This window comes from Kogia breviceps, chromosome 2 (genome assembly GCF_026419965.1).
Source record: "Kogia breviceps isolate mKogBre1 chromosome 2, mKogBre1 haplotype 1, whole genome shotgun sequence".
Classification (NCBI taxonomy): domain Eukaryota; kingdom Metazoa; phylum Chordata; class Mammalia; order Artiodactyla; family Physeteridae; genus Kogia; species Kogia breviceps.
Genome location: NC_081311.1, coordinates 19,228,771 through 19,242,226, shown reverse-complemented (window position 1 = coordinate 19,242,226; position 13,456 = coordinate 19,228,771). Strand labels below are relative to the sequence as shown.

Here is a 13,456-nt window from a genome sequence, read left to right as displayed (position 1 = left end):
TGTATTTTTCCCTAGCGGTTTCCACCCCTGCAACATAGTTTTCATCACACTGTAATTTTATATCTTACTTTCCCCCCATGCTCTGTATAGTTTTTAGGTCATGTTTTCTTGCTGTCTGTATATTCTCTATTACATGTAGTTAAGCTGTTTCATGAGCTAGGATTTTTTAAAAATGTAGATTGTTATAATTGAGGATTGAGTTTGCTTCACTAATGTTTATTATAAAAATAATGATAAATAAGATTGTTCCCTTTTGTAGCTTTGTGGGGAAATAATTAGAAAATTCATGACTTATGTATGCTTTTGTTTAGATTCTGTTCAAAGCCTTTTACTTTTATTAGATTTCATACATGCTGACACTATAATATGACTTTCTGGTTTGAAACTGAAAATGTGTGAAATCGTTGCTATTTACCTGAGCAAAGTTTTAAAGCAAGGTAGGAGCACTTTACTTAAACATTAATTTAGGAATAGACTGTAGGTAGGTTAACATAAATGCTGTTTCTGTTATACTTTCCTGTGACAGACAGTAAGTAGTCTGTGTCAGTATTGAGCTGTGATTCAAACATGATTTTTTTTTATACCAACACCCATACTTTTAAAAGAATACTGTACATAAGTTAATAGTCATTATAGAAGTTTTGAAAAATAAAGAAAAGCCAAAAGGAAGAAAGGCCAGCAAAAATAACCACTGTTAACTGTTAACATTTTGGTGTTTAAATCTTCCATTCTACTTTTGTGGGTATATATCAGTGTATGGTTTTTACATATCCTTACGTTTTGTGTTTTAATAAAAAGTGGAATCATACTGTATATGCTACTTGGTAAACTTGATTTTTCTTACACCATAAAATGTGGTAAACATATTTGGCCACACGGTGTACCATCTTACATATATACCATTCAACCACACAATTACTGTTAGACACTAAGTTGTTTCCAGTTTTTTTAAGAAATAATGCTATGAGCATACTTTCAGATAAATATTTCTGCACAACTTTTCCCCCTCAGATAAATTCCTTTAATCAAACAGTTTTGAGAGACCATAGTCCAATTTTTTTTCTTTCCAGAAGAGTTGTTTCTCTTGACTATTAAGTCATTGACTTAGCAAGTAATTTTGATTATATGCTATGTTTCAAGCAGTGTGCAACGTGTTGGGGTTTCAATAGTGAGCAAAACAGATATTTTATGCCCCCATGGCTTTTAACTTGTAGGTTAAGATGTGGGAGTGTATGCCAGGCATAAACAGTAGGTGCTAAATAGGTTTTTTTTGAGTACTCCCAACATGTCTTAGGCATTGACTGTGTAGTTCAACCAGTCTTCATCATTTATGTTTTCAGAAATTGTGTCCTATAAAGCTTTATTTTAGATTTTTTTATATAGCTCTTTTTTTTTTCTTATTATAGTTGGTGGGCCAGTTTATTGCTAGAGCTGTTGGAGATGGAATTTTATGTAATACCTATATTGATAGTTACAAAGGAACTGTAGATTGTGTACAGGCTAGGTAAGTAAATTAATTTTCCTACTTAGACTTTCAAAACGGGAAGGTTCTGCAGGATTCTGTTGAAATGACACTTGAATTAATCAGACTTTGTGGACACCTGTTTGTCATTTTTGTGTACTCTTTACCGTTAAAACAAAATTGAGAGATTCTTGACATGATGTAACAGAAAGAAGACAGTACTATAATGCAGAAGTTCTGGATTTTAGCTGAACTGTTAGCTACCTTTATGTCAAGCCATTTTTCTCTCGGTCTCAGTTTCCTTATTTATAAAATGAAAGGATGGGACTTGGAATGTTTTTTAAGGTCCCTTTAGGTTTTAATATTCTGTAATTATTTAATATTCTAATAAGATAGACAGTATTAACAAAGCCCTATTTTCAATTTTATATTTATTTGCTATAGAAATCTTAAGAAATAATGTTTTTCACTTTTGTTCTTTGGTATAATTATAAGCTATAAATGTGATATTTGGGAGTTATGCTCTATGATTTTTCATAACTTCCTGTAAACTTAGACTTGGACTTAGCCATGTCTTAGGTTTTCACGGGTATAGATATTAATTTTCTAGGACTACTTCAGGTCAGAGTGGAATGGTTGCCCTGGTGGAAAGGCAAGGATCTGTGTAAAAGTTAGTTTTAGGTGAAACGTTCCTTCTCTCAGGCTAGATCAGTAATTTTGAAATAACGTTATTAGACTTTTGTTGACCGAGAAATGGAAATGAGTGAGAGAATATTAATATGAGAAGCAACTTTTTTGTTTCCAACTTTTTATCGTGAAAAATAGTTTTTTAAGACTTCTGAACTTTAGGTTGCTTTTATGTTATATGAAAGCTTTTAGTGTATATGGGTTTTTTTGCCCCAACTTCATCAATAATTTGGTCAATCTCAAGCATGTCCATATGTCAAAATTAACTTTTTTTTTTTTTTTTTTTTTTTGTAGAGCTGCTCTGGACAAGGCTACTGTGCTTCTGAGTATGTCTAAAGGTGGAAAGCGCAAGGACAGTGTGTGGGGCTCTGGAGGTGGGCAGCAGTCTCTTAACCACCTTGTTAAAGAGGTAACTACTGGGCATTGTCTTTAGCTTAATTTATATGTATTCTTTAGGGAAACAAACTCTGCCTTCTAGCTGATATTTTTGTGGGCAAAAATTAATTTCAGTCTTATAGCTGCAAGTGGAAAATGGAATAATCCTTATATATTTGGCTTTTATGCCCTTTTGCTATAAATTATACAATAATTATATAGTCATTATTAAATTTTTATGGTTTCTCTGACTTAAAAATAAGACTGTGTTAAGTTAAAGGGGCTTTCATGAAGTTAAAGGGGTTTTCATGAAGAATGCTGTGTAGGAACCTCAAAGGAATACCTGAAGTCTTTTTCTTGGAATTAAAAATTTTTTAGACTGTTGAAATAAGAGTTTCTGTTTTGTAAGTTATTCAATAAATGTCCATTTTTATAAGAGCAGTTTGAAACTGGATGGTCTTAGATTGTAAGTTATGTATTATGAACACTAGAATAGATCAGAGTGGTAGATTTTTGTAGGGAAGTTCACTACCTATATGCATTCTTTAAAAGAAAAAGTAATTGGTTTTTGCATTAATGCCAGATTTATTCTCTATGGATTTATTTTTTCTGGCAGCAAAGTGATATTCTGTAATAAGAAACCAGAAAAAGTAGTTAATCCTATTTGAAGATTTTTAAGAAAATTAGAAGACTTATATAGTACATGTGCTTCTGATTTTTGAGTATAATCTTTCATGTGACTATAGTTTTGATATTTAGTAAATATTTTAATGATATGTATACCCAAGTTTGAGTGTTAAGGAGCTCAAAATATTGTCAGAGCTTTGACCAGTTTTGTTTTTATATATGTTAAGGTAGATGAGTTGGTGTTTGTAATGTCATGATTGTAATATCTGTTTTTAAAAAATTTTAAAGTTATTACAAAAATTGAGGTATAAAAATGGTGGAAATACCAGAGCAGTTCAGCAATAAAATGCAATAGAAGGCATCTAAGTTGGAAAAGAAGTAAAACTATCTCTGTTCCCAGATGACATGATCAGTATACAGAAAATCCAAGTGAATTCTCAAAAAAACAAAAACATCAAACCTTTTATAAACGAATTCAGCACAGTTGCAGGATACAAGATCAGTGTACTGAATTTAGTTCTAGGTCTTCTGTACACTAGCAATGCAATGAATGGTCTGAAATGAAATTAAGAAACAATTGCATTTGTTATAGCATAAAAAAGATTAAAATACAAAGGAATAAATTTAACAAAAGAAGTGTTAAGTCTTGTGCACCAAAAACTGCAAAACACTGTTGAAAGAAATTAAATAAGGCTTAAATAAGTAGAAAGATATCCCATGTTTATGGACTGAAAGACTTAATATTGTTAAGATGATACTGCTTCTCAAAATTAATATTTTGATAAACCGCCAAACTGTTTTATGGTATGTGAATTATCACAGCAAAAAAAATGTCACGATGAAAATTGAAATAAAGCTACTAATATATGAGTTTGAGGTTGACATTATTTGGATATTCATTTATTTTACATGGAAGGATGAGTTGGACAGAGAGGACTTTTAGAAATATATACATGTATTTATAATTTATCGTTCTCAACAATGCATGGAACCCAATGGGAAGTATTTAAATACTTTAAGTTAATAACAAAGTTAAGGGCTTCCCTGGTGGCGCAGTGGTTGAGAGTCCGCCTGACGATGCAGGGGACGCGGGTTCGTGCCCCGGTCTGGGAAGATCCCACATGCCGCGGAGCGGCTGGGCCCGTGAGCCTTGGCCGCTGAGCCTGCGTGTCCCGAGCCTCTGCTCTGCAATGGGAGAGGCCCGCATACCACAAAAAAAAAAAAAAAAAAAAAAAAAAAACAAAGTTAAAAAACTAAGTGATGTAATTTAAATAATAAATATATTAGCTTATAATTATAAAGTGAAAATACTTTATTCAAGTAACATGCTTTAAATACTTATTTTCCTAAAGCATGATAATAGGAATTATTCATCAAGATGTATTCTGTTGATCAAATTTTACTATACTTTTAATGGTAATACATTGTAGAAGTTGGAAGTAGAACATACTTAAATGAGATTTCAAACAGCCAATATTCATTGAGTGTCTGCTAGGTGCAAAGATGATTTTAACAGGCGATGTGTAGGGGAGAACATTCCTCGTTGAAGTTCTTGTGCTGAAAAACTTTTTTTCTCTGGAGCCATAGATGTTCTTATGCAACTTTCAACAGGAGAGTCAAGACTTGCCTCCTTAGCTATAACTGGAAGCTGAATTACTGACGAACGTTTTAAATAATGGGCCTCAAATCTTCAGTTGTAGAGAAAAGAGAAAACTGCTTTGGAAATCCTTGCCCTGTCTAGTAAAACCCTATTATCTCTCATTTTTGGCTCCCACTTAATGTCATGCTGATGCAAATGGGTTTGCGCCACTTTAAAAATTCATTTTGAGACTTTCAGTTAGTGCCCTCTAGTGGTATTTAAGGTCCCTTGTTTTACAGGGAGCATCGAAGCATTATGGTCCACAACTCAGGCCAAACACACCTTAAGTCTACTTGTCGATCGCAATGGATTATTGAAACACACCGAAACACTGCATTCCCTTCATGACTATGAACCATTTAAAATTTGGGAATTTGCTTTTTAATTACTAAAAAATTCTGTTATGATAGTGTCATGTCAAGACTATTCTTAGACAACTGTTTGTGACCTATTTATCATGTACTATATTGAGATGAGTGTAAATAAATCCTTAGGCAAAACAGAATTTTTTAAAAATCAAGAATTCTAACACATCTCAATCTTTAAATCTAATAGATTGATATGCTGCTGAAAGAGTATTTACTCTCTGGAGACATATCTGAAGCTGAACATTGCCTTAAGGAACTGGAAGTACCTCATTTTCACCATGAGCTTGTATATGAAGTAAGATTACTTTGACATTTCAAAAAGAATTATTAAGTGTTCCTTTTTGCACCACAGTGACTTAATGCTTCTTTAATAACATACATTATTGTTTTCTTTTAAAAATTTTAATATTGAGGAGAGGGTTTTACAATTTTTTCTTTTTTTTATCGAGGTATAATTTAGAGTGAAATATACTCTTTAGCTGTGCAGTTCAGTGAATTTTTGACAAATGTATCAAGTCACATAACCACTATCTCAGAATATAGAACATTTCCATCACTTCCAAAAGTTTGGGGCTAACCTGCTCCCCTACCACTATCATCTCCTGGTAACCACTGATGTAATGTTTGTCCCTATAGTTGTGCCTTTCCCAAACTATCAATCATATAAATGGAATCATACTGTGTGTCTGACCTTCTTCAGGTAGCATAGTGCTTTTAAGATATGTCCATGTCATTTTATGTAACAGTAAATTCGCTTTTTAGTGCTGGGTGATATTCCATTGAATAGACCTACCATGTTGTTTCCAGTTTGAGTGAGTGATTATTTTAAAAAAGCAGTCATATTCACTCACAGGTTTTGTGTGGACATATCTTTTCATTTTTCTTGGGTAAATACCTAGGTGTTGAATTTCTGGATCACACAGTAAGAGTATTTTTTTTTGTGTGTGTGGTGCGTGGGCCTCTCACTGTTGTGGCCTCTCCCACTGCGGAGCACAGGCTCCGGATGCATAGGCTCAGCAGCCATGGCTCACGGGCCCAGCTGCTCCGCGGCATGTGGGATCTTCCCGGACCAGGGCACAAACCCTTGTCCCATGCATCGGCAGGCAGACAGATTCTCAACCATTGCGCCACCAGGGAAGCCCAAGAGTATTTTTAAGTTTATAAAAACATTCATATTCATGATACGTACTTTCCAGATTTTTCCTTTATTTTATAATATCTTTATTAAAATAATGTTTTCATTCCAGAATATGCCCCCTCAACATATTGTATTAGGTATTTGGCAATATGTTAACAAAATGCATTGGCTTTAATTTCTATATAGCATCTGTCATTTTATCTCAGATAATGATAATGCTAGGAGGTTTGAATTAAATGAAAAGTACTTAGATAATGTTTAGCACTTCTAGATTTAAATCTTAGCCTTGCACTTCTCATCTGTGTGCTTTTGAGTGATTCATTTTAACTTTTAAAGTATTAGTTTCCTCATCTTTATTTATTTATTTATTCACACCCCCCCACACACACTGTATTTTATTTTTACAAGAGATAAATAAACTGACACCAAGCATTCATTGTAAATGGATGACCACAGCTAAAGCAACAATGACTGCAATTACCAAACATGAAACACAGTCATACTAAGTCATAATATTCACATTCAGTCCAGTAATCCTCTACTGCAACAACTCCTTTACTTTGCAGTGATAATTGATTTGTATATTTTTTGCCTCTGAGTTCTTGTGGGATTTTTTTTTAATTCAAACAGAAAGTCACAAAAATTATAATCATTCTCATCTATACATATATATACATATTAGAGATGAGATCTGATATATTTTAGGAGCAGTTTCTTATATGAAAATGAGCAATAATTCAATCATTTATTCAATTTTTAGGCCATTGTAATGGTTTTAGAGTCAACTGGAGAAAGTACATTTAAGATGATTTTGGACTTATTAAAATCTCTTTGGAAATCTTCTACTATTACTCTAGACCAAATGAAAAGAGTGAGTATAACATTTTGAACAATTTTTAGGCTTACATCTTAAATATATATGATTGAATACAGATTACAAATTGTCTATATATATATATTTTTTAATGGTACTGTTTATCTTTGAACCTCTTATAGCCATTTCCTGGAAAGTAATAAATACTCCAGTATTTTTGAAACTGTATTTTTAAAAATGTGTGTGTGTTCTTCCTCAAGAGTTCTAAGATATGATAATTTCTTTTTTATATCTAGAGAGAAACATGAATTTCTAATAAATTTATAAAGTACTTTATTCCTATTTAAAATTGTATGCATTGTTATTAAATATTGGTGAGGTTCTTACTTGCCTTTTATTTTTAAAAAATGTAGTAAATGTATTATGGGGAAGTAGATGGGGAAGAAATGTGTCCAACGTGTAATGTCTGCCTGAAGCTCTTTTGAGAGAACAGTTTTAAAGAGACTATTCTGTAAAAAATATACTTACTCCTCGTACTTTTCAAGGTTCGGATCTGACTGCAGTCTAATTATATGAACATTTGGCCTTAAATATAGATTGATAATAGTGATGGGTTGTATGGCATTATGTATTTTATATGGGCTAACAACTCTGTATGTAATTCCATTGTTTTAGGGTTATGAGAGAATTTACAGTGAAATTCCAGACATTAATCTGGATGTCCCACATTCATACTCTGTGCTTGAGCGATTTGTAGAAGAATGTTTTCAGGCTGGAATAATTTCCAGACAACTCAGAGATCTTTGTCCCTCAAGGTACTTTGTTTATTACTTTCTCAACATGAAATACTGGCTGAGGTGCTTGGGAGGGCTAAGCTAATTTTCTGTCATTCCAGCTGTGTCTGAAAAATAATTGTATCTTCCCTGAAGTCACCCATCAGTGAAAATCATCTGAATTTATGGAGAAACAAGGGTGAAGCTTATTTTGTTCTCTTGTAAATTTGTGTAGGACTACCTCATGAAGCCGCAGTTCATTGCAAGGAAAATCATTTTGTGGAGCAGTTCTGTATACCAGGCTCTGTTCTAAGTAGTTTAAATATTATTTCAGAGTAGATATCACCAGTAAGATGAAAAAATTGAGGCTTACGGCAGTGTAATGTACCTTTTCTAAGGTCACGGTAGAAGCCAAGGATGAATCCAGACTTTTTCTGGCTTTTGAGATCTAGGTTCATGCCTGTATTTCATGTGGGTTCCTTTTGCTCCCTCATAGAATGGAGAATTGGGACTGATTGGATTTTACCTCTCTAGAAAGTGTGTGTGTGTGATTCTTTTGGAGGTATTATATATGTGCTGCTAGGTTCAAACTCTTTAGGAGTCGATGAATTTTTTTTGTTATTGTTAAAGCTTATAATGAAGTTTGTATTGTAATAGATATAAACGTTTAGCAACAGCTAACCTTCTTGTCTGGGTCTGTTTTATATTTTAAGTTTTTGTAATTTTTATCTGAAGAAGTTTCAGTCTTTATGTATTTTTATGTAAGTACACTTTGAGAATTAAATCTCAAAAAATACTTCCTGATAGTGTCCTTTGCTCTACAAAGTTTAGAAGCCATTAAGAGAGAAGAAAAAGATAATGGTGGAATATACATTTTAATGGCTTTGATAAAAATGTTTGAAAATGTAGATCTCTACTTTGGTGATAGCATCGTTGATGTACTGATGTGCCCAGTGGTATACATCAGTAACAACTGTCAGCTTTGGCAAGGCTTTCTGCTACTTGCTTCATTTCCAGCCTTGATCTCCTAATATTATAGTGTGAAGCCTTTATGTTCAGGAAAATATAGCTGGTTTACATTTAGACTTAGTATGAAAAGGGGTTAACACTTTGGCACTGGCTCTTTTAAAATGTTTTTCAGCCTCTATTCAAAAGTCTAACTAGTTATTTCTATTGTGGCTTTACTTTCAAGGATCATTTGAAGAGATGTCTAAACTTTCTATGTATTCCATAGAACTTTCACTTTTTATCTCTATCCTTTTGCTTATTTGGACGGAGTGCACATTTGTGTGTGACCTTGAATGCCTGTGTATATTGGTCTAGGGTCAGAGAATAATAAGGGCTAATCCTGCTCAAGTTCTGTTTAGCACTTACTGCTTTAGGCTGCTGTTCAACTATTCCTCTTGGGCTGCTGTCACTACCTGTAGCTAGTGTGTGGTTACGTTATAGAGGAAGGTCTCTTGAGTTTGAAATAGCGGAAATCTCAAAATGGGGCAGGCATATGGGACTTCCCTGGAGGTCCAGTGGTAAAGAATCTGCCTTACAATGCAGGGAACATGGGTTCAGTCCCTCGTTGGGGAACTAAGATCCCACATGCTGCGGGGCAGCTAAGCCTGCACACCACAACTACTGAACTCGTGTGCCTCAACAAGAGCCCATGTGCCGCAAGCTCTACAGAGCCCACGTGCTGTGGAGCCTGCATGCTGTGACTACAGAGCCCATGTACCCTGGAGCCCGCGCACCACAGCTATAGAGCTGATGTGCTCGGAGCCCACAAGTCACAATTAGAAAGAGTAAACCCTCATGCCACGATTAGAGAGAAGCCTGCGTGCCGCAATGAGAGAGAAGTCTACATGCCGCAACGAAGACCCAACACAGCCAAATAAAAAATAAAGAACATAAATAAATAAAATAAATATTTTTTTAAAAGGGGCATATACTGGAATTAATTGGACTGTTTTTCCACATTCAGGTTATGGCTTTTCTATATTTGAGAAAAAAATTAAACATTTTTAAACATAGATATTTTGATAGGTTCTGTAGCTCTAGTTTGCATAATTCCCAATCATGTTGGTGTTTCCTATTTGGTTCAGCGTTTAGCTTTCAAATAATATTAATGACATAGTAGAAATAAATACAGGCATACGTCATTTTATTGTGCTTTGCAGATGCTGTGTTTTTTACAAATTGAAGGTTTGTGGCAACCCAGTGTTGACAAGTCTATTGGTGCCATTTTCCCAACCAGCATTTGCTCACTTAGTGTCTGTGTTACATTTTGGTAGTTCTTAGTATTTCTAACCCTCCACCAGCAAAAAGATTAATGACCTGTTAAAGGCTCGGATGATTATTAGCATTTTTCAGCAATAAAGTAGTTTTTAATTTTGATATGTACATTGGGTTTTTAAACATAATGCTTATTGCACACTTAATAGGCCACAGTATTGTGTAAACATAATTTTATATTCAGGAAACCAAAAAATTCATGTGGTTGCTTTAATGTGATATCACTTTATTGTGGTGATCTGGAACTGAACCTGCAATAATTTTTCAGGCATGTTTGTATTAAATTTCCAAACAGCATAATAATGTTTGCCTTATTTATATTTTAACTTTTTTTTTTACATGACTTCATTTGGACAGTGAACTTATTTCAATCATCAAGCTTTTATTTAACTAAAAACTGCTCAGATTAAGCAGTTCATTTGATATGTTCTAGGATATGGATCAGGCAAAGTCTTTTCAAAAGACTAGAGGCATGCTGACTTTTAAAAATTTAAATGACAATACACCCCTTCAAAAATTAATGAATAACCAAAAAAGATGAAGTTTTAAATTATTTTAGTTGACTGTAGTCAGAATTTGTTTTCATGTTTGTGTTTTTTTTTTTTTTTTACACCTTTATTGGAGTATAATTGCTTTACAATGGTGTGTTAGTTTCTGCTGTATAACAGAGTGAATCAGCTATACATATACATATATCCCCATATCTCTTCCTTCTTGTGTCTCCCTCCCTCCCACCCTCCCTGTCCCACCCCTCTAGGTGGTCACAAAGCACCGAGCTGATCTCTCTGTGCTATTCGGCTGCTTCCCACTAGCTGTTAGTTTTACATTTGGTAGTGTATATGTGTCCATGCCACTCTGTCACTTTGTCCCAACTTACCCTTCCCCCTCCCCGTGTCCTCAAGTCCATTCTCTAGTAGGTCTGCGTCTTTATTCCTGTCTTGCCCCTAGGTTCTTCATGACACTTTTTTTAAGATTCCATATATATGTGTTAGCATACGGTATTTGATTTTCTCTTTCTGACTTACTTCACTCTGTATGACAGACTCTAGGTCCATCCACCTCACTATAAATAACTCAATTTCGTTTCTTTTTATGGCTGAGTAATACTCCATTGTATATATGTGCCACATCTTCTTTTATCCATTCATCTTTTGATGGACACTTGGGTTGCTTCCATGTCCTAGCTATTGTAAGTAGAGCTGCAATGAACATTGTGGTACATGACTCTTTTTGAATTATGGTTTTCTCGGGGTATATGCCCAGTAGTGGGATTGCTGGGTCATATGGTAGTTCTATTTTTAGTTTTTTAAGAACTCTCCATACTGTTCTCCATAGTGGCTGTATCAATTTACATTCCCACCAACAGTGCAAGAGGGTTCCCTTTTCTCCACACCCACTCCAGCATTTATTGTTTGTAGATTTTTTTGATGGCCATTCTGACTAGTGTGAGATGGTATCTCATTATAGTTTTGATTTGCATTTCTCTAATGATTAATGATGGTGAGCATTCTTTCATGTGTTTGTTGGCAATCTGTATATCTTCTTTGGAGAAATGTCTATTTAGGTCTTCTGCCCATTTTTGGATTGGGTTGTTTGTTTTTCTGATATTGAGCTGCATGAGCTGTTTGTAAATTTTGGAGATTAATCCTTTGTCAGTTGCTTCATTTGCAAATTTTTTTTGTCAGTTGCTTCATTTGCAAATATTTTCTCCCATTCTGAGGGTTGTCTTTTCATCTTGTTTATGGTTTCCTTTGCTGTGCAAAAGCTTTTAAGATTCACTAGGTTTCATTTTTTTTTTTTTTTAATTTCCATTTCTCTAGGAGGTGGGTCAAAAAGGATCTTGCTGTGATTTATGTCATAGAGTGTTCTGTTTTCCTCTAAGAGTTTGATAGTGTCTGGCCTTACATTTAGGTCTTTAATCCATTTTGAGTTTATTTTTGTGTACGGTGTTAGGGAGTATTCTAATTTCATTCTTTTATATGTAGCTGTCCAGTTTTCCCAGCACCACTTACTGAAGAGGCTGTCTTTTCTCCATTGTATATTCTTATCTCCATTATCAAAGATAAGGTGACCATATGTGCGTGGGTTTATCTCTGGGCTTTCTATCCTGTTCCATTGATCTATATTTCTGTTTTTGTGCCAGTACCATACTATCTTGATTACTGTAGCTTTGTAGTATAGTTTGAAGTCCAGGAGCCTGATTCCTCCAGCTCTGTTTTTCTTTCTCAAGATTGCTTTGGCTATTTGGGGTCTTTTGTGTTTCCACACAAATTGTGAAATTTTTAGTTCTAGTTCTGTGAAAAATGCCATTGGTAATTTGATAGGGATTGCATTGAATCTGTAGATTGCTTTGGAAATTAATGAATAACCAAAAATGATCAAGTTTGAAATTCTTTTAGTTGACTGTAGTCAGAATTTGTATCTGTTTTCATGTTTGTGTTCTTTTCGTTGCAGGGGCAGAAAACGTTTTGTAAGTGAAGGAGATGGAGGTCGTCTTAAACCAGAGAGCTACTGAATATAAGAACTCTTGCAGTCTTAGATGTTATAAAATATATATATATATATGAATTGTAAGAGTTGTTAGCACAGGTTTTTGGGGTTTTTTTTTAGCACTTGTTTTGGGTACAAGGCATTTCTGAAATTTTGTAAACTTACATTTAAGGGAAATTTTTAAAGGAAGTGTTTTTTCTTTTCCTTTTTTTTTGAGCATGTAAAGGAGGGACAGAAAAGTAACCACTTCTTAAGTGGGATATTCTCATAAGCTACCTTTTTTAAGTGCCATGTTTATGACATAATCATTCCAAGTTTTGCATTGATGTCTGACTGCCACTCCTTTCTTTCAAGGACAGTGTTTTTGTAGTAAAATCACTGGTTTATACAAAGCTTTATTTAGGGGGTAAAGTTAAGCTGCTAAAACCCCATGTTGGCTGCTGCTGTTGAAATACTGTGCTTTGGGAGTTAAAAAAAAAGTTATTTCTTTGTCTTAAAGAATTTTTTTAAAATGTGTTAGTTAAAAGACTTATTCATCTTTCCAGGGAACATATTGCTCGGTCTTAAAGACTAGACAGTTAAGTAAAATGGTGGCTGGAACATCTATTTTTCTACAAAATTGGACGAATGAGCCGAGTTCTAGAAGAATGTATGACAAAATAAAACGTGAAGCAGTGTTGATTCTTTATTGGGAGTACAATTATTTTAGGGCTTTTAAAAAACATTTCATACAACAAATTTTAAATCATATAAAAGAGCATATTTGAACCTAGTGAATTTTAAACTTTGCTCCTAGCAAA

The 13,456-nt window shown here is 34.1% G+C and overlaps 1 protein-coding gene across 2 annotated transcripts in view; it reads left to right on the top strand.

Annotated features, from left to right (window-relative positions):
* PDCD4 (programmed cell death 4) overlaps nt 1-13,344 on the top strand; it is a 29,175-nt gene extending 15,831 nt beyond the window's left edge. For both annotated transcript variants that reach the window (XM_059051965.2, XM_067024685.1), the window contains exons 7-12: nt 1,407-1,504; nt 2,444-2,558; nt 5,346-5,453; nt 7,057-7,167; nt 7,786-7,925; nt 12,621-13,344. In XM_059051965.2, the coding sequence (XP_058907948.1) occupies nt 1,407-1,504; nt 2,444-2,558; nt 5,346-5,453; nt 7,057-7,167; nt 7,786-7,925; nt 12,621-12,681 (633 nt within the window). In that variant the 3' untranslated portion in view covers nt 12,682-13,344. The remainder of the gene's footprint in view (nt 1-1,406; nt 1,505-2,443; nt 2,559-5,345; nt 5,454-7,056; nt 7,168-7,785; nt 7,926-12,620) is intronic.
* Nucleotides 13,345-13,456: the final 112 nt, after the last annotated feature.